This window comes from Schistocerca gregaria, chromosome 8 (assembly GCF_023897955.1).
Source record: "Schistocerca gregaria isolate iqSchGreg1 chromosome 8, iqSchGreg1.2, whole genome shotgun sequence".
Classification (NCBI taxonomy): Eukaryota; Metazoa; Arthropoda; class Insecta; order Orthoptera; family Acrididae; genus Schistocerca; species Schistocerca gregaria.
This window is the reverse complement of record NC_064927.1, coordinates 214,409,251-214,430,594: the sequence shown is the minus strand read 5'-3', so window position 1 is coordinate 214,430,594 and position 21,344 is coordinate 214,409,251. Positions and strand designations below refer to the sequence as shown.

Here is a 21,344-nt window from a genome sequence, read left to right as displayed (position 1 = left end):
CGGAGTGTATTAGGGACAGACCGAGAAATAGCAGATATTAGGTGTAGTTGCGATAACAGTAGCACAAGATATAAAAAAGTTAATGGACCGGGTAAAACGAGTCGAAAAATATGATATAAACAAAACAGCGCTCCTTCTGGAATGAATAGTCTGCCGACAGTTCGCTTGTTCTCTTTTTGAACGGTTCTCATGCTAAGACAGAGATCTCGGAGCGACAGTATGGCCAGGGAACACACATTTTATGGCTGGAAGAGCCTGCTGACTTTTAGCTAGCAGTGAAGTGCCAAGGGTGAGGCGGCGGTTGCTGGCGATGACGGCATGCGGGCGAGCAGGTGCGGCTCTTCCCGGCTGCGTTTCGCGGGTGAATGACATGCCGCGGCTGGAACGTGCTTTCCAGCAACCTCAGTACTCCTTACGTTTACAGCGAAGTCTCTGCGGCCTCTGTCAATCGTATTGCCGGCATCTTGTTAAGTGGTTATAAAGAAATAACTTTCTTTGGTCACAAGCCACAGCGTGCAACCTCAAAACTTATTTGAGAAGTTCAGTCACAGATAGCGATGGAGACAGGGAATAACTACCATGTACAAAATCAGTAATATTCAAGTCATGTAAGATTTTTAAAATTTGAATCGCACTACACAGTGCAAAGTCTTATTACTTCCAGACTCCACGTACACGTATTTGGTGGTTTTTATGTATAGCTCTAGAATATCACCAAACTGGCACTAGCGTGTCTTGAACAGGCGTGAGAGACATACTGTGCCTGTGTAATAGAGAGACGAAAACATGTGCTAGTAACCCGCAGTGGTTACTGAACATCTCCTTTGTGTAATGGCACCACAGCCACAGTTAGCCATTTTGCTGATTTTTACATACATTTTAGGACGATTTTGACATTAATATGCAATTTACAAAGAATTCGTGAAGAGAGTATTAGTGCTTTTAACGTCGTCTAGAGTCAAAGACCGGATTGTAATATTTTGCCCATCATGAATCAAGGACCCAATCAGCACAAGAAAGTAGTAAAACCTTTTGGTTTCCTAAACGTGTGAACTTTCAGGAATCTACAATAGGTCTTATTGCATGCAGTCTTTTTTTTTGAGTGGTTCAGTATCTGCTTAGTACTACTCCGTAATTGTTTCTTTTGAGTAACAAGAGAAGTACTCTAAAATGCTGTATACCAAACTGCGTGCCTTGAAAATATTCCAGTGGTAGATTCTTCCTCTAACAGTACAGTCCCACTGAATCATCCACAGAGAAGCGCTCGCATCGAAGTATTTGAGTCGTGGACTGATATTAGTCTCAGAACATATAGTGACTCGAGTATATAAAAACTCAGTCAGAGAAATTTAAGTTTTTCAAAACACTGCATTAGCAAATGGGAGTACAATACATGTACTTGTTGTGCTGCTGCGACTAACGATGGTTCTTTCGTGGCAACGCATTGCCTCTTACTTTCCAATTACTGCAACAAATGTACACTTATTCTCAACAAGAAAAGTATGAATCTTTCAGACCTTTGTGAAAAATGAATTCTTGGTCAAAATAGACACGTATGCAAAACTCTTAAAAAGTTGATTATCTCTACACGTACGCAAAATTCACATTTTAAAAATGAACACAAAATGGTTCAGACCAGTGTTAGAATTGTGGGAAGTAAGAATTAATGCATGTGTTATCGACGGTGTTTTTCCATTGTTGCAGCAGCACGTGATCACCAGTGAAATTTATTTGTTTGGTAATATAAAATCTGTTTTTGGATATCACCTGTCACAGCTTATGAAATTACTTTGAAATATATAACACTGAACAGTCTCCATGAATTCCAAAACTGTTTAGAGCCAAAGTTGGCTCTCAGTTCCTTTTTTTCTTTTTTTAAGAATCTTACAGACAAAAACGCTCGTTTCACAGTTTCACTGATTATCGTTTATCTTTTTTAATATACGTGAGGTTTCGGATTATTAGTACATTGGCTACCGTCATCCGAAATACAGTGGTTACCCTAAATCTAATTTGCTGCATGCAAAAATAATAAATAATAATCAGAGAAATAGTGAAAAAATTGTTTTCCTTGTAATCATTATGTTTCCTTTTGTACCATCAGTGAAATCAAGAGAAAATCTGAAGAATTGTCTTGTGACAGCAAAACAAGCTTTGTGCCGGCCCGGGTGGCCGAGCGGTTCTAGGCGCTTTAGTCCGAAAATCGCGCGACTGCTACGGTTGCAGGGTCGAATCCTGCCTCGGACATGGATGTGCGTGATGTCCTTAGGCTAGTTAGGTTTAAGTAGTTCTAAGTTTAGGGGTCTGATGGCCTGAGATGTTAAGTCCCATAGTGCACAGAGCCATTTTTTTTTAACCCTGCTCTCGGTCGTTAAGTGGAGGCCGTCGATCACTGCGTTGTCCGTGGTGAGAGCTAATGCCTTAAATTTGGTATCCTCGGCACATTCGTGACACTGTAGATCTCGGAATATTGATTTCCCTAACGAATCCCGAAATGGAATGTCTCTTGCGTCTAGCTACCATTCCGCGTTACAAGTGTAATGATTCCCGCCGTGCAGCCACGAGCACATCGGAAAGCTTTTCACATGAATCAGCTGAGTAGAAGCGACAAGCGACAGCTTCGTCAATGACAGTTTATACTTTGTGTACGTGATACTACCGCCATCTGTATATGTGCGTATCGATACCCCATGTCGTTTATCACTTCAGTATATAAGGCAAGTGAACAGCATCAGATGCTGAGTGATCACTGTAAAGGACACAGGAGATACTGTATACTGTATCCAAACATTATGAATCACCCCGAACGGAACGATCTATTGATACGCAATCAGCATGATTTCAGAAAACATCGTTCTTGTGCAACGCAGCTAGCTCTTTATTCGCACGAAGTAATGGCCCTATCGACAGGGGATCTCAAGTTGATTTCGTTGTTTCTAGATTTCCGGAAAGCTTTTGACACCGTTCCTCACAAACGGCTTCTAATCAAGCTGCCGGCCTATGGGGTATCGTCTCAGTTGTGTGACTGGATTCGTGATTTCCTGTCAGGAAGGTCGCAGTTCGTAGTAATAGACGGCAAATCATCGAGTAAAACTGAAGTGATATCAGGTGTTCCCCAGGGAAGCGTCCTGGGACCTCTGCTGTTGCTCATCTATATAAATGACCTGGGTGACAATCTGAGCAGTTCTCTTAGGTTGTTCGCTGATGTGGCTAGTAAGGTCATCCGAAGACCAAAATCAGTTGCAAAGCGATTTAGAAAAGATTTCTGTATGGTGTGGCAGGTGGCAGTTGACGCTAAATAACGAAAAGTGTGAGGTGATCCACATGGGTTCCAAAAGAAATCCGTTGGAATTCGATTACTCGATAAATAGTACAATTCTCAAGGCTGTCAATTCAACTAAGTACCTGGGTGTTAAAATTACGAACAACTTCAGTTGGAAAGACCACATAGATAATATTGTGGGGAAGGAGAGCCAAAAGTTGCGTTTCATTGGCAGGACACTTAGAAGATGCAACAAGTCCACTAAAGAGACAGCTTACACTACACTCGTTCGTCCTCTGTTAGAATATTGCTGTGCGGTGTGGGAACCTTACCAGGTGGGATTGACGGAGGACATCGAAAGGGTGCAAAAAAGGGTAGCTCATTTTGTATTATCACGTAATAGGGGAGAGAGTGTGGCAGATATGATACGCGAGTTGGGATGGAAGTCATTAAAGCAAAGACGTTTTTCGTCGCGGCGAGATTTATTTATGAAATTTCAGTCACCAACTTTCTATTCCGAATGCGAAAATATTTTGTTGAGCCCAACCTACATAGGTAGGAATGATCATGAAAATAAAATAAGAGAAATGAGAGCTCGAACAGAAAGTTTAGGTGTTCGTTTTTCCCGCGCGCTGTTCGGGAGTGCAATGGTAGAGAGATAACATGATTGTGGTTCGATGAACCCTCTGCCAAGCACTTAAATGTGAATTGCAGAGTAATCATGTAGATGTAGATGTAGATTCCGCGTACTCGTGTGAGACAGCGTTACCAGCACGTCATAGAGTCTGAAAGGGGCCTCATTCTGAGTCTGTATTTGGTCGGCTGGTTAAATCAAGCAATGGAGTAGGACTTCAGGTCACGGCGGTAGTGGCTGAGGAAACTGTGGCGGTACAGCGGTATGTGGCGAAAACCCTGCTCATGCGACAGTTTCGTGGTGCCATTTTTCGACATAAGAATTCTCAGACATGACAACTGTCTCAATGAACTGTCTGCGTGATGTTGAGGTAATCACGTTTCCAACTAGATACCCAGATCTGTCCTTGATAGAATGTATGAGTAGGAACTGCTCAGAAGCTAACTCGGTCCCGTCCCGCGTATGGTAACCGTGCGGTCTTAGGCCTCTTGCGACGGTTCGCGCCGCTGCCTCCGTCTGAGGTTCGAGTCCTCCCTCGGAGATGGGTGTCTGTGTTGTCCTTAGCGTACGTTAGTTTAAGTTAGATTAAGTAGTGTGTATGCTTAGGGACCAATGACCTCAGCAGTTTGGTCTGCAGTGCTGCTATACAGGATATCAAGAACGAATTACGACAGTCATGAGCCAGTTTGGTTCTAGAGGGGATACACCGGCTTTACGACACCCTCCCTAACCGAATCAGTGTATGCTTCGAGAAGAGAGGAAGTACAACGTCATACTGATAAGTGGGACCATACTGCCAAGTTATTTGTTATTCTGAATCGATTCTTTAACCGCTGAAATAACATCGCAGACCTTCTCAACCAGTAAATTCTCATTTCGTGTCCTCCTCCCCTTCTTTGTGCTTTTTTTATTGTCAGACATTGTCAAAAGTGGTGCAGAATGCATGTTGTTCTAGGATTTGAAGGGACCGGTAAAACTTAGGATGGGGGTAGAGACCCCTGAAACATTCACATAGGTGATGATGGGACGGATGAGAGCCTTGCACGCGTGGATGATAGCGGTGGGATTTTGCTGCATAGTCGGTAACATTTGAGGACGTAGGTTGCAAATGCTATTCTGAGAACTCTGTTATGAAGAGGTTGGAACAGGACAGGAATTCGTGGCGGGACGCATCAAACCAGTCAAAAGACTGATGACTTAAAAAAAGGAAGAAAAGCCGGTAACTGTCTATGTTGTGTCACTGAGTCAACCATCCATATACCGATATCCATCTTAGTTTTTGCGAAAATACCTTTGTTCTACAATGTACACTACTGGCCATTAAATCTGCTACACCACGAAGATGACGTGCTACGGACGCGAAATTTAACCAACACGAACAAGATGTTGGTGTATGCAAATGATTAGCTTTTCAGGGCATTCACACAAGGTTGGCGCCGGTGGAGACACCTACAACGTGCTGACATGAGGAAAGTTTCCAACCGATTTCTCATACACAAACAGCAGTTGACCGGCGTTGCTTGGTGAAACGTTGTTGTGATGTCTCGTGTAAGGCGGAGAAATGCGTACTATCACGTTTCCGACTTTGATAAAGGTCAGACTGTAGCCTATCGCGATTGCGGTTTATCGTATCGCGACATTGCTACTGGCGTTGCTCAAGATCCAGTTACTGTTAGCAGAATCTGGAATCGGTGGGTCCAGGACGGTAATACGGAACGCCGTGGTGGAGCCCAACGGCATCGTATCACTAGCAGTCGAGATGACAGGCATCGTATCCGCATGGCTGTAATGGATCGTGCAGCCTCGTCTCGATCACTGAGTCAACAGATGGGGACGTTTCCAAGACAACAACCATCTGCACGAACAGTTCGACGACGTTTGCAGCAGCATGATCTATCAGCTGGGAGACCGTGGCTGCGGTTACCCTTGACGCTGCGTGATTGACAGGAGCGCCTGCGATGGTGTACTCGACGACGAACTTGTATGCACGAATGGCAAAACGTCATTTTTTCAGATGAATCCAGTTTCTGTTTACAGCATCATGATGGTCGCATCCGTGTTTGGCGACATCGCGGTGAACTCACATTGAAACCGCGTATTCGTCATCGCCATACTGGCTTATCACCCGGCGTGGTGGTATGGGGTGCCATTGGTTACACGTCCCGCTCACCTCTTGTTCGCATTGACGGCACTTTGAACAGTGGACGTTTCATTTCAGATGTGTTACGACCCGTGGCACTACCCTTCATTCGATCCCTGAGAAACCCTACATTTCAGCAGGATAATGCACGACTTGAAGTTGCAGGTCCCGTAAGGGCCTTTCTGGATACAGAAAATGTTCGTCTGCTGCCCTGGCCAGCACATTCTCCAGATCTCTCACCAATTGAAAATCTCTGGTCAATCGTGGTCGAGCAATACGCCAGTCACTACTCTTGATGAACTGTGGTATCGTGTTGAAGCTGCATGGGCAGCTGTACCTGTACACGCCATCCAAGCTCTGTCTGACTCAATGCCCAGGTGTATCAAGGCCGATAATACGGCCTGAGGTGGTTGTTCTGGGTACTGATTTCTCAGGATCTATGCACCCAAATTGCGTTAAAATGTAGTCACCTGTCAGTTCTAGTATAATATATTTGTCCAATGAATACCCGTTTATCATCTGCATTTCTTCTCGGTGTAGCAATTTTAATGGCCAGAAATGTACCTACAGTGGATGACACACTCGCTTCAGAAGACGTATTTTAAAACATTTTGGAGTATAGTGTTACTTGTTTGCACACAGTCAATGTGCACTGTTGATGACAAACGTCTTTTCTTTGCAGACTTCAATTCCATCTCCTGAGAGACGTGTGCGTCGCACAGCTGCTGCGTGCGTAGCGGCTCTGCGATCCCGTGCTGCCATGAAGGAGAGAAACAGTCCGTCTGTTCGTGCCAGGTAGGTCACTGATAGCGACTAGCAGACACGGACTATTGTGGGTTCTCACTGCAGACGAATTGATTCTCGTTCCGTTGTTCCCAACTTTTCCGTGCACGGAGCGCCAGACAGCTGCGAGGAACTATTCAGAGGAATGTGATTCGAGTCCCAGTAGTCAACGAACTTCTAAAACAGGATTTTGGGCGCAGTTGTAGGACTCACGGCGACACTCAAATTAAGGAGCTTCACGTTCCACGCCAAAGCTACCGATTAAATCTCAAAGTGTCTGCGACAGTGTTGTAGAGAAGGCCTGAAAGACATCGTTTGTAGCCATAAATTCTTAGGGCGGTACGCTTTTGATGTTTCCCGAGGTAGGCCAGGTGGCGACATCACAGTTTAGACTTCCCTTTCCCTGATGTTTTCATATCTTTTATTGGCGAGAGAAAAGTCACAAGGCCCTCTATTAAGTTCAACCAGGTATTTTTTCATATTTTGTGTTACATTAATTATAAGAGGTTTCGCATGGAATACGGAATCCAACACTTAAAAATTGCCATGATAAAAATAATGAAAACCGTATTGGATACATCATAAAAAAACGTAGTTCATATTTGCTTGTGAAATAGAGAAAGACAATGACAAAATACAGGCCGCTAGATACAGACAGCAGTGAGCCTGAGAAGAGACATGGAGAGAAAGTGTAATGTGGTAGAATGCAAGTACACAAGTAAGGAACACAAAGAGGAAAATGGTAGGCGACTAAGAAAGGGAAAGAGAACGAGACAAACATAGCAGAGAGAAGAAGTGAGGAATTTGTTCACCATTTGAAAGAGAGAAATAGTCATATATCTTCAGATTGGCTTCTGTTAGCAAATTTGTGCACCACGACCACACAATTACGATTGCAAACAGGGGAAACTCTAGCATTGGTCGTATAAATTCGAAACCGCTTTTCTTATTATTTCGTATCGATTTCAGTCAAAGAGTGACCATCTTCAGCGCAAGACTATGTCCAGTGGGAAATACACCTTCAAACATAGGTGGTCCTAGTGCAGAATATGCCTACTAGCACGTTTGAATCTTACCTAATAGTTGGCATGTTCTTCACTTTGAATACCTACGTTTGAAGGTATATTTCGTGCATGATTATATGAATCCACTGGACATAGTCTTGCACTGAAGAAGACCACTCTGTGACTGAAATCAATTGTAACAATAAAAAGTGGTTTCAAATTTAGACGACCTAGCCATATTTTTTTTTTATTTTCGCTGGAAGATTTTTGAGCCAGACGAAAGAAGCGCTTCGCCTCATTAAAATGCGTTAGTTCACCTTTCATATTCACTGGAAATACATTACGAAATCTATAGAGGGCATAGATGCAAGCGGAAGTCTTTCTGCATGTGCCAACTGAAATTTCTGCGCAGTTGAGATGCTCAGTCAGTGTTATACTCCATCTCTTCACACTTTTCTGGTTAGGGATGGAAAAATATTGGGAGGAGAGGAGTTAATTTTTCTCAGAATTCAGGACTCTCAGCATCGTAAAAACATTACACTTATCACATTTTGTGCTGATGGCAGATTACAGTCCGCAGCCAATTTTATGAAACTCCTTCCGTTTTGTTTCGTTTCATTCCTTATAGCTAGCACTGTTTGTTTCCTGTAACTTCAGGTTAGCTTTGATCTTCCGAGATTAGTACTATACTAATGCGAGGTGTGTTGAAAAAATAACGGGAATTTTAATATTTCGCAAGTTGTATTAGCTCGAATTGCATTGCGCGGTTTTTTCAACGTGCCTGAGAAGTGTGTGTACAGTGTTAGCCATATCGGATGTTTAAGCTGTTCTTAATTTCAAAAGCATTACACGTTAATTGGGTGTACTGTTATTTATTTATTTTGCATAAAAATGGATCATAGAATTTAAGTATTCCTATGAGAACGGAATAAAATGCAACAAAATTTTAGAAATGTTAAACATTGCTTTTGGCGAGTTTGCTATATGCAAAACAAGGATTTATCAGTGGCTTACGCGTTTGAAGGTCATAATGATGTTGAAAACGATAAGCAGACTGTGGGCCCCAGAACATCTACAAACTTTTGATACCGTGGAAAAAGTGGAAGAAATGATTACGATCGATTGCAGAATCATACTCCTATTAGTCGCTTATGTTGTTTGCTCGTTCGCTGGCATGAAATTTTGACGGGTGTTTTGGGTATGGAACGTGTGACAGCAAAAATTGTTACAAAACGATTGTCTTCCGCACGGAAACAGCGCCGAATGCAAGTTTTTCGGACCTCGCTAGATGAAGTTAACAACGACGCTAAACTACTGAAAAGTGTCGTAACAGATGACGAAAGATGGGTTAGCGGAATGACGTCAAAACTAAAGCTCAGCTGTCCCAGGGAAAGCAATCCGCATCGCTAAGATCGAAAAGAGGTCAACAGTTGCTGTGAAATGTGCAGATTAGACTTACTGTTTTCTTCTACACTCCTGGAAATGGAAAAAAGAACACATTGACAACGGTGTGTCGGACCCACCATACTTGCTCCGGACACTGCGAGAGGGCTGTACAAGCAATGATCACACGCACGGCACAGCGGACGCACCAGGAAGCGCGGTGTTGGCCGTCGAATGGCGCTAGCTGCGCAGCATTTGTGCACCGCCGCCGTCAGTGTCAGCCAGTTTGCCGTGGCATACGGAGCTCCATCGCAGTCTTTAACACTGGTAGCATGCCGTGACAGCGTGGACGTGAACCGTATGTGCAGTTGACGGACTTTAAGCGAGGGCGTATAGTGCGCATGCGGGAGGCCGGGTGGATGTACCGCCGAATTGCTCAACACGTGGGGCGTGAGGTCTCCACAGTACATCGATGTTGTCGCCAGTGGTCGGCGGAAGGTGCACGTGCCCGTCGACCTGGGACCGGACCGCAGCGACGCACGGATGCACGCCAAGACCGTAGGATCCTACGTAGTGCCGTAGGGGACCGCACCGCCATTTCCCAGCAAATTAGGGACACTGTTGCTCCTGGGGTATCGGTGAGGACCATTCGCAACCGTCTCCATGAAGCTGGGCTACGGTCCCGCACACCGTTAGGCCGTCTTCCGCTCACGCCCCAACATCGTGCAGCCCGCCACCAGTGGTGTCGCGACAGGCGTGAATGGAGGGACGATTGGAGACGTGTCGTCTTCAGCGATGAGAGTCGCTTCTGCCTTGGTGCCAATGATGGTCGTATGCGTGTTTGGCGCCGTGCAGGTGAGCGCCATAATCAGGACTGCATACGACCGAGGCACACAGGGCCAACACCCGGCATCATGGTGTGGGGAGCGATCTCCTACACTGGCCGTACACCTCTGGTGATCGTCGAGGGGACACTGAATAGTGCACGGTACATCCAAACCGTCATCGAACCCATCGTTCTACGATTCCTAGACCGGCAAGGGAACTTGCTGTTCCAACAGGACAATGCACGTCCGCATGTATCCCGTGCCACCCAACGTGCTCTAGAAGGTGTAAGTCAACTACCCTGGCCAGCAAGATCTCCGGATCTGTCCCCCATTGAGCATGTTTGGGACTGGATGAAGCGTCGTCTCACGCGGTCTGCACGTCCAGCACGAACGCTGGTCCAACTGAGGCGCCAGGTGAAAATGGCATGGCAAGCCGTTCCACAGGACTACATCCAGCATCTCTACGATCGTTTCCATGGGAGAATAGCAGCCTGCATTGCTGCGAAACGTGGATATACACTGTACTAGTGCCGACATTGTGCATGCTCTGTTGCCTGTGTCTATGTGCCTGTGGTTCTGTCAGTGTGATCATGTGATGTATCTGACCCCAGGAATGTGTCAATAAAGTTTCCCCTTCCAGGGACAATGAATTCACGGTGTTCTTATTTCAATTTCCAGGAGTGTATTTTAACGGCATTGTGCACCATAGGTTCGTGCCACAAGTCCAAACAATCAACAAGGAGTACTATTACTCACACGTTCAACGCAATTTGCAAGAACCAATCCAGAAAGAGAAGTCGAGATTTGTGGCGCAACTACTCATGATGTATGCACCACGATCATGCGCTGCTCGCGCTTCATTGTGTGTTCGTGAATTTATCGCCATAAATAATACTGTAATGACGCCTCAGCCTCCATATTCGTGGGACAGAGTCCCATGTGAGTTTCTTCTGTCCTCAAAAATAAAGAAACTCTTAGAGGCTCCTCGTTTTACTAGCATAGCTGAAATTAAAAACGCATCGCTGAGAGATCTAAAAGGCACCCGAAAGATAGAGTTAAACAAGTGTTTCGGTGATTAGAAAAAGCACAGGGTTAAGTATACAATATCAATTGGAGAATATTTTGAAGAGGTTATCGTTGATACAGGCGAGTAAATATAATTATTTTACAAAATCATCTTTTTTAACATACCTCGTTTAAATACCTCTTAGTAAAAATCCAAATATTACAATGAAGTTACTGCAATAATTCCCTGTGAATCTCCCAGAGTAGATACTACCTGAAGAAAGGTTCCAGAACGTTGGATGACCAGCACTAATGAAAGGAAAAGTATTGCGGATAAACGCAAACCGCTCGGGGTAGCAGTACGGTATTGGGCGCCTTGCCACGGTTCGCGCGGCTACCCCCGTCAGAGCTTCGAGTCCTCCCTCGGGCATGGGTGTGCGTGTTGTCGTTAGCGTAAGTTAGTTTAAGTTAGAGTAAGTAATGTGTAAGCCTAGGGGCCGATGACCTTAGCAGTTTGATCCCCTAGGAAGTTACCACCAAGGCCCACTCAATGTCCTTTCTTGCTGCAGCGCTAGTCCACGTAAGTGACCGAGGGAGGTTGTGCAATGGTTAGCACACTGGACTCACATTCGGAAGGACGATAGTTCACACACGTGTCCGGCGATCCTGATTTAGGTTTTCCGTGATTTCCCTAAATCACTTCGGGCAAATGTCAGGATAGTTCCTTCGAAAGGGCACGGCCGACTTCCTTCCCCATCTGTGCCTAATCCGAGCTTGTGCCCCCCTCGTTGTCGACGGGACGTTAAACACTGATCTCCTCCTGCTCCTCGACGTTAGTGTACAGCAGAGTTTCCGTGATTTTTGGGAAGTCGGAGAGACGTACTGGCAGAAGCGAAACTGTGAGGTCTTGTCGTGCGACGTGACTGACAGCTCATTCGTTAAGAGCACTGGCGGCAAATTGCAAGGTTCTGGATTAGAGTCCCAGTCCGGCACACAGTTTTAATCTTCCAGTAAGTTTGACAATAACGTTCTGCTGCAGAGTGATAACTTCATTAAGAAGTATAATGTTATCAGCACGTGTATCGCAACTGCATAATTAACTCGTATCCCTTCCTCATTTTCCCACTTTAAGGAGCTGAACCCTTCCCCTGCGACTGCTGAGGATAGTTTGTGAGATGTGGAATCTCTTTGCCTGACAATTACTACAGTTATCCCTCCTAAGTCTAATGAAAGCTACATCATTTCTAACTTCTTAGCAGATTAATACCGTTTCCTGTAGTGGGACTCGAGTCCAGAACTTTTGCATTTTCCTTTAGGTGAAAGTGATTTGTACAAATTTTAGTTAACTATACTCTACGTACAGGGTGTAACGGGTGTTAAGTGCAGATATTTTTATATGTGGTACCTTAATATGTACACACACCAATGTGTTAGTTGTTTTTTTCTGCATTGAACAGTCTTCCAAAAATGGCTCTGAGCACTATGGGACCCAACATCTGTGGTCATCAGTCCCCTAGAACTTAGAACTACTTAAACCTAACTAACCTAAGGACATCACACACATCCATGCCCGAGGCAGGATTCGAACCTGCGACCGTAGCAGTCACGCAGTTCCGGACTGAGCGCCTTAACCGCGAGACCACCGCGGCCGGCGAACAGTCTTCCCACAAACACGTCACAAACTTTACGGGCTGATGTTTCCTGTATGGATTTAGCTGCGCCGCGAACTGGACTACGTTGGGCGGTATAGACTAACCATTTTGCATCCATGCATCCGCACTTCAGCACATGACCTGCTGCCTAGGGGCAAATGAGTATTAATGAGTTGCTCTTGCCACATGTACTTGCAGGAAACCAACCTAAAACCACACGACTTGCTGTAGTCATAATTATTATTCTGCAAATGACGTAAATTCTTAGAAATACCTGAATTTATACCCATTATACCCTTTACATTAGATATGAAGAACAACAGACATCAAGTCCCGTGGTATACGCAACAAGACTTTTGCCTCCACTGTATGCGTCAATACACTTGGGTTTAGGCAGCAGCTACAGCAAAAATAGATGGCAACGTATATTAGCAACAGTTTTCAATAACTAATCGAAAGAAGTTCTACTACACATAACTGAAGTATGAAGACTGGACTTGGGATTGTAGATTAATGTTCACTTGCACTGATCTATCTTTAAGCCTTGGTGTAGCCCTAGACGCAGTGAACGATGACTAACATCAGCTGTACAGTGTCCATTTCGGCTCTTCTTGGCGGGGAGTGTAGATTAGTCTTGAGAAGCTCCAGATGTGCTATGTTGAAGGTATGAACTAACTAGTAATTGGAGAAATTTGTCTGTTTATATCCACGCGAGAAAGGTCCAGGAGTGGAATTAAAATACAAGGTGAAAGGATATCAATGATACGATTCGCTGATGACCTTGCTATCCTGAGTGAAAGTGAAGAAGAATTAAATGATCTGCTGAACGGAATGAACAGTCTAATGAGTACACAGTATGGTTTGAGAGTAAATTGGAGAAAGACGAAGGTAATGAGAAGTAGTAGAAATGAGAACAGCGAGAAACTTAACATCATGATTGATGGTCACGAAGTCAATGAAGTTAAGGAATCCTGCTACCTAGGCAGTAAAATAACCAATGACGGACGGAGCAAGGAGGACATCAAAAGCAGACTCGCTATGGCAAAAAAGGCATTTCTGGCCAAGAGAAGTCTACTAATATCAAATACCGGCCTTAATTTGAGGAAGAAATTTCTCAGGATGTACGTCTGGAGTACAGCATTGTATGGTAGTGAAACATGGACTGTGGGAAAACCGGAACAGAAGAGAATCGAAGCATTGAGAAGTGGTGCTATAGACGAATGTTGAAAATTAGGTGGACTGATAAGGTAAGGAATGAGGAGGTTCTACGCAGAATCGAAGAGGAAAGGAATATGTGGAAAGCACTGATAAGGAGAAGGGACAGGATGATGGGACATCTGCTGAGACACGAGGGAATGACTTCCATGGTACTAGAGGGAGCTGTAGAGGGCAAAAACTGTAGAGGAAGACAGAGATTGGAATACGTCAAGCAAATAATTGAGGACGTAGGTTGCAAGTGCTACTCTGAGATGAAGAGGTTAGCACAGGAATGGAATTCGTGGCGGGCCGCATCAAACCAGTCAGTAGACTGATGACCAAAAAAATCCACGCGAGCAGGTTTGGAGTGGATGATACGATTATTTACCTGACGGTCTCCATGATTAGTTCCTGCTGGAGATCCCTGATGTTTGACCACCGTAGGCATCGATTGTGTAGGATTCACAATGATTGAGACTGCTGTTACAGATGATCCTTCAGGAGGAGCGTCAATGTAAGACTGACAGTATGATCGTTGTTCAGTAGAAGCGCAATATGGTCCTCAAATTCAGATATTGACTGGACAGCAGTGGGTGTAACGAGTGAAACGCGTGTATAGTGCACTTGCGTTTTCCCTGTACATGGTGCTTGAGAAAGAGTTTCTGGTCCAGTGTCACTCCTGTGTAATTCATTTGATTTGTCCAAGGGAATGCGATGTTGTGCAGCGTGAGACGGTCTCTTGGTTCCGGCCGACTGCGAGTAAACACAATAGCACGAGCCTTCTCCGCATTCAGGGTAATGCATTTTGCTGCTGTCCATAATTCAATAAGTGTAAGATGACGTTGCGCCGTATCGCTGCATCGACTCTGTCGCTGCTGGTAAGGATCGCTGTTAGCCCACGAATTGCGCAAGGACGACTTGTAATGGGAGGCCATTCATGTAAGAGACGAACAGAATCTGGGCGAGAACAGAGCTTTGAGGAATGCTCTCCGACAGTTGTTGACCGCTGGACCGCTGACCGTCTATTTGAACAAAGCAGCACCTGTCTTGAAGATAACTATCAACAGTCTTCTTGCAATAGTCCGGGATGGTGGGTACATCACGCATTTTGGTAAGCAGCATATTTTTCCACTCTCGATCACATGCCTTTTCAACATCGAGAAAGGCCGCCGATTTATATTTCGCACGGTTCATCTAATATGCTATATACTCCGTACCCCGGAGGAGCTGGAGTTCGGCCGACAAGCATGGCTAGAAGGCAAACTAGTCTGGGCATATCACATCCCCTTCGGTGATAGCTAAGCGAAATCCCAGTCCCAGTACTTTGGAAAGTGTTCAAAGTACTTACGGGCATTCAGCCAGGTTGAATTTTCGACAACTGCCGATATTTCGGCGGATGCACACTCCGCCATTTTCAAGGCTTAACTGCAACGATCAGACGAAGTGCAGACAACACGAGAGCTCGGTTCTGCGAGTCTAACAAAAAAGATAACACACACCTAAACAGAAGCCACCAAAGATGAACGAAGTCAGAGCTATCGATAGTAAGAAACTATGGACTGGTAGTTGAGGAAACGTTAACTCTGTCCCTATGTTATTTAACAAGTGAAAGAGCAGGATTCCAGGCCGAGTTTAAACAAAAGCCTCCATCCCTATTCACAAGGTTGCTAGCCAATTTAATTTCAACAGACTCCTTAATCACACTGTCCCAACAGCCGGACGTGCATGCTAATATCTCGGTATTATTATACCACATGGGGTGACCAGTGTCCAAACAAACATAGGGACAGAGTTAACGTTTCCTCAACTACCAGTCCATACTTTCTTACTATCGATAGCTCTGACTTCGTTCATCTTTGGTGGCTTTTGTTTAGGTGTGTGTTATCTTTTTTGTTAGACTCGCAGAACCGAGCTCTCGTGTTGTCTGCACTTCGTCTGGTCGTTGCAGTTAAGCCTTGAAAATGGCGGAGTGTGCATCCGCCGAAATATCGGCAGTTGTCGAAAATTCAACCTGGCTGAATGCCCGTTACTTTGAACATAGTTTACGCCAGGAGAAGCTCAGGTCTCACTTTGGAAAGTGTTGGCGGGAGGCTGATGGTCTGATGGTTTTGCAGTCGGCAATGATCCTTCCCTGGCTTCGGTCGTGGTGCTATCTTGTTGGACGTGCCCTCGTTTGAAGCTTAACTTTACTAGTTTGCACCGGAGTAATAGGTAACTCGGCGGTCTTCTGTATAGGTTGTGGAGGACACATCGGTTTCTGTTGCAGTCTGACTTGTGGTCTCAAAACGGTCTGCATTTTAATTTTGCATTGTTTGTAACTTTAAATAACTTGCCGAAATGTCATGTATCATCGTGTTGCTGCTCTGAATACATACTGTACATCATCAGCTTCAGTTATTAACCTGTCTCGACAATCAGACGTTGATAATTATTGTGCTCTGACGGCCCATATGGCTCCTAAAAGAGATATGAGACTCCGTTGCTGTGCTGACAAAACGTCAATGAATTCTTGTATGTCAGTGCCTTTGGGTTTGGCGAGAAAAATGTTCAGTGACCGGCAAGCAGCCAAAGGCAATGAGTTTGGTGTCAGGAAATAATTTCCAGTGTTGCCGCAAAACTTCGTCAACATTTATCATATTTATGGCGGTTCTCGAGAGTTCTTTACCATCCAGTCGAAATGGTAATGATTTTTTGTACAAATATACGTGAGCCATTTTCGAACCAACACTACACACTTAGTATCAGGCTTAAGAGGACTATTTAATATTATATTTCTTAGCAAGAGTCGAGCAGGTTTCGGTAATGAAGTCTAGCCACATATATCTAACATTTATATATAAAATCTTTACTTGGAAATTTCATCAAAACGCTTGACCGATTTGTATGAGGACATTTGACATCTATAGGAAACTCAGGAGCGTGTTGCATTAACTGTTGAGAGACTCTTGCTGTGGATTGCCAGAGGTGTCCACTCCTGTGCAGCTTGTTTCTACGAAGTATATCGGGAGATTTTGCAGTCTGGATCGACATAATTAAAGGCGAAGGTCGAAATATTCCACAGACCGTCTCTGTGAAGCTTCTTGTGCCTTCTCTGAGTTTCTTCCTGTCAGGCATTTTACCGCCAATGCCTTGTGACATTTGTTTATCCCTATTTGAGTACTCGACTTGCAGAAAGGGCATAGCCTTCGTACCCTGTACAGTTGGTACGCCTGCTGGCGGCGCCTGCAGCCTCGTTTTTCCTATATCCGGTTCGGATCGCTCCAAACATATGACTCACCGGGGACCTACCGCAACCTGTAGTGACGTAGAACGAGGGGGAGAGTGCCGTGCAAGGACGCAAAGCGCCTCGGCACGCTACGCGCACCTGTTGCAGACATGCACGGTGGTGCGTCTGCTTCTGAACGTGGCATATATATATCCCGTTTTTTATTTCGAGACCGTAAGTTTCTCGTAGCTAGGAGACACCACAGCAAATCCGGCTTCTCAGCCCACTATTCCCCATCAGAACGCTGCAATATAATAGGATCAGTAATGAACTAGTCCATCAGATAACTAAGCTACGGAAAAGTATTCCGCCCATAACAGGAAAGCAGATAGGTCAACGGAACTAGTCACTACTTAATCCATAGAAAGCTGTTAAGAAGTTCCAGGGCAGAATAAAACTTGTATGCCACAAGGAAACCTTTCAACTTCGATTTGAAGAGCCCTCAGCTAATAGCACAGGAGAGGATCCGCAAACAGCAAAAAGCATAATTTTTGTTTGAATTGCCTGTGTCTACACGAGATTCAATCTCAATATTTCGCATGTGCCTACAGTTAAGAAACGTTTGACATCCGCAACATTTAAAGCGACAGATACACTGATGAAACTACGAATCTAACTCCTTAAAACATCACAGATGGCGAACTTATTAATGTGCGTCATCACCAAGTTCATTCTTAACATCAGCTATTTGCCTTTAAAGCGAGGACTGACTTACATTGAACGCATAAAAAGCTAGATATACGAATGACTTATTACAATTGGCAGCGAAAGATATCATCTGATACAAATCTTGGATAAAAAAAAGGGAGCCTTATGCGTTTAAATATGGCCGGCTTTACTATGTGAGTGGAACAAACATACGACTATTTTGTGGCAAGGTGTAACTTTGTTTACGACGATGTTTATAACATTGTAATAATCATTCAACAGATCAAACAATAAAAGCGAGGAGAGCTTAGAAGCTGCTAATTTGATGGCGAAACGCGGACTTAGGACCTGTAGAGAGGTTTCAACTAGAAGAGTCAAATTTTTGCCGAATTCAGGCATTCCAGTCTGACAGGCTGAAGTATTTTTTTTAAAGCCGCTAAGAAGGAACTGTTAAAATTAAAGTAAGCCATATGAAAGTGTCATTTTTGTCGCAAAAATGAAGAACCGAAATGTGAAATGTACGAGACCGCTTTGAAAAGTATAATGACTTTTCTGGAGACTAGAAATCTACTCTGTAGGAATCAGCATGGGTTTCGAAAAAGACGGTCGTGTGAAACCCAGCTCGCGCTATTCGTCCACAAGACTCAGAGGGCCATAGACACGGGTTCACAAGTAGATGCCGTGTTTCTTGACTTCCGCAAGGAGTTTGACACAGTTCCCCACAGTCGTTTAATGAACAAAGTAAGAGCATACGGACTATCAGATCAATTGTGTGATTGGATTGAGGAGCTCCTAGATAACAGAACGCAGCATGTCATTCTCAATGGAGAGAAGTTTTCCGAAGTAAGAGTGATTTCAGGTGTGCCGCAGGGGAGTGTCATAGGACCGTTGCTATTCACAATATACATAAATGACCTGGTGGATGACATCGGTAGTACACTGAGGCTTTTTGCAGATGATGCTGTCGTGTATCGAGAGGTTGCAACAATGAAAAATTGTACTGAAATGCAGGAGGATCTGCAGCGAATTGACGCATGGTGCAGGGAATGGCAATTGAATCTCAATGTAGACAAGTGTAATGTGCTGCGAATACATAGAAAGATAGATCCCTTATCATTTAGCTACAAAATAGCAGGTCAGCAACTGGAAGCAGTTAATTCCATAAATTACCTGGGAGTACGCATTAGGAGTGATTTAAAATGGAATGATCATATAAAGTTGTTTGTCGGTAAAGCAGATGCCAGACTGAGATTCATTGGAAGAATCCTAAGGAAATGCAATCCGACAACAAAGGAAGTAGGTTACAGTACGCTTGTTCTCCCACTGCTTGAATACTGCTCAGCAGTGTGGGATCCGTACCAGATATGGTTGATAGAAGAGATAGGGAAGATCCAACGAGAGCAGCGCGCTTCGTTACAGGATCATTTAGTAATCGCGAAAGCGTTACGGAGATGATACATAAACTCCAGTGGAAGACTCTGCAGGAGAGACGCTCAGCAGCTCGGTACGGGCTTTTGTTAAAGGTTCGAGAACATATCTTCACCGAAGAGTCAAGCAGTATATTGCTCCCTCCTACGTATATCTCGCGAAGAGACCATGAGGATAAGATCAGAGAGATTAGACTCCACACAGTAGCATACCGACAATCCTTCTTTCCACGAACAATACGAGACTGGAATAGAAGTGAGAACCGACAGAGGTACTCAGGGTACCCTCCGCCACACATCGTCAGGTGGCTTGCGGAGTATGGATGTAGATGTAGATGTAGAAACACGAGATATGGAAAACCAGTGAGGAAAATTTGAAAAATAAGTGATAATTTCGCAAATATTTATTAATAAGTGTTCGGAATAAACATACACGCATATCGAACTGGGAGTCACCACAAGGCTGGCAGCCACTATTCCTGGATATGCTTAAGGATACCCTTAGCCAAGCAGGAAATTGGAATTTTTTTTGCTCATTTAACGAAGCGTATCCTGTACTGGTAGAGTTTTCACTATAGTTTGAGTTTCCCGATTCCAAAACGTCAAAAAACAGCAGCTCTCCGTATCTAGAGTTTATTGTAACTGCTCACAGTGATTGGAATACTCAAGCGGCTTGCGAATACAAACTGCTGAGTACAAACCGGAGTCTTAGATCAGCCTATTACAGTACTTTTCCTTACGCGTTTATGGGCTGTTGTTGTGATGTTGTGTCGGAGAAATTGGATGAGAGCCACGAACGTTAATTGGCGTGAAGCAATAGGATGAACATTACCGATGTTGAAAGTATTGCACTTGTTTCTGCACATCATAAAAAAGAAAGCTTACTGTTGTTCTGACATGGCACTAGTAACCAATTAATTGCGAAATCAGGAACCACTAAACAGAGTAGTTGTGAACTAACTAGAACGGACAAAACGAAGGTTCATTCATTACCAGGAAGTGTACTTACTCAGGTTGTAGAAATTCTACTGCAGACTAGCAACATAGAACTCAAGTACCAGCATAATTTTCTGGAAAGATTGATTTCATTGTCAGCAAACGAGACAGGTAGCGTCTGAAGTCTTTTTTACCGTTGCTGCCTTCTCTTGCAAGTTTGCTGTTGACGAGACTTTCTATCGAAATGTTAAATGGAGTCCACACTGACCATACACAAAGCTAGCTGCATTTTCAATCCAGGCAGAGCGTTTTATTACATACTGTATGAGTCTATAGCGTGCAGTTCCCTACGTTCACACTGGCCTGCTGGCCTGATCGCTGGCAGGGCGCAGCCTTTCTTCGCCACGGCAATAGCAGCGAGAGGGCAGCGGACCCATTGCTTGGCAACCCTTCACGCCCGGGAAACATCCCCAGTACCTGTTTCATAGCAGGCTGAGTGAAGCTAGGGTCGTCCTGGAGGAACTGCAATGAGGGAGAATCCCTGCCTCTGTCTGGGATTGAAACTGGGGTCTTCAGGGCTGGAGTCCAATGGGCCGGCTGCTGTGGCCGAGCGGTTCTAGGTGCTTCAGTCCGGAACGCCCTGCTGCTACGGTCGCAGGTTCGAATCCTGCCTCGTGCATGGATGTGTTTGATGTCCTTAGGTTATTTAGGTTTAAGCAGTTCTAAGTTCTAGGGGACTGATTACCTTAGATGTTAAGTCACATAGTGCTTAGAGCCATTTTAACCAATTTTCTGGAGTCCAATGACCTACTCCAGCGGTTCGCTACCTGGGGTAATTACCCCCTGAAGGGTAGAAACCAGAAGGGTTCGATTTTGTATGACACCAAACTATTTATTTTTTAAAGATCATTGCTGTTATCATAGATACTGTAAGATACTAATAATAGTCTTTACACGAGACAAACAATGACATTAAAAAAAAAACACGATCATGAATGCGTGTCACGATGCAGTGGAGCTTACAGCGGCTAGTGAAATGAATGTATGAACAACACCCTCATATATCCACCCATACACGACGTCTGTTCGAAAAATTCCTGAACATTCTTAATTTCGCGCCAGTGGTGTCCCGGCACCCCTGCCCTGTGTTCGATGTGTAACTGCCGGAAGTTTCATTGTTG

The 21,344-nt window shown here is 44.5% G+C and overlaps 1 protein-coding gene across 1 annotated transcript in view; it reads left to right on the top strand.

The window, feature by feature from the left end:
- Positions 1–21,344, top strand: part of LOC126284301 (cadherin-23) — a 391,034-nt gene that overhangs the window by 133,907 nt on the left and 235,783 nt on the right. The window contains exon 2 of the mRNA XM_049983132.1: positions 6,719–6,831. Within this exon, the coding sequence (XP_049839089.1) occupies positions 6,797–6,831 (35 nt within the window). The 5' untranslated portion in view covers positions 6,719–6,796. The remainder of the gene's footprint in view (positions 1–6,718; positions 6,832–21,344) is intronic.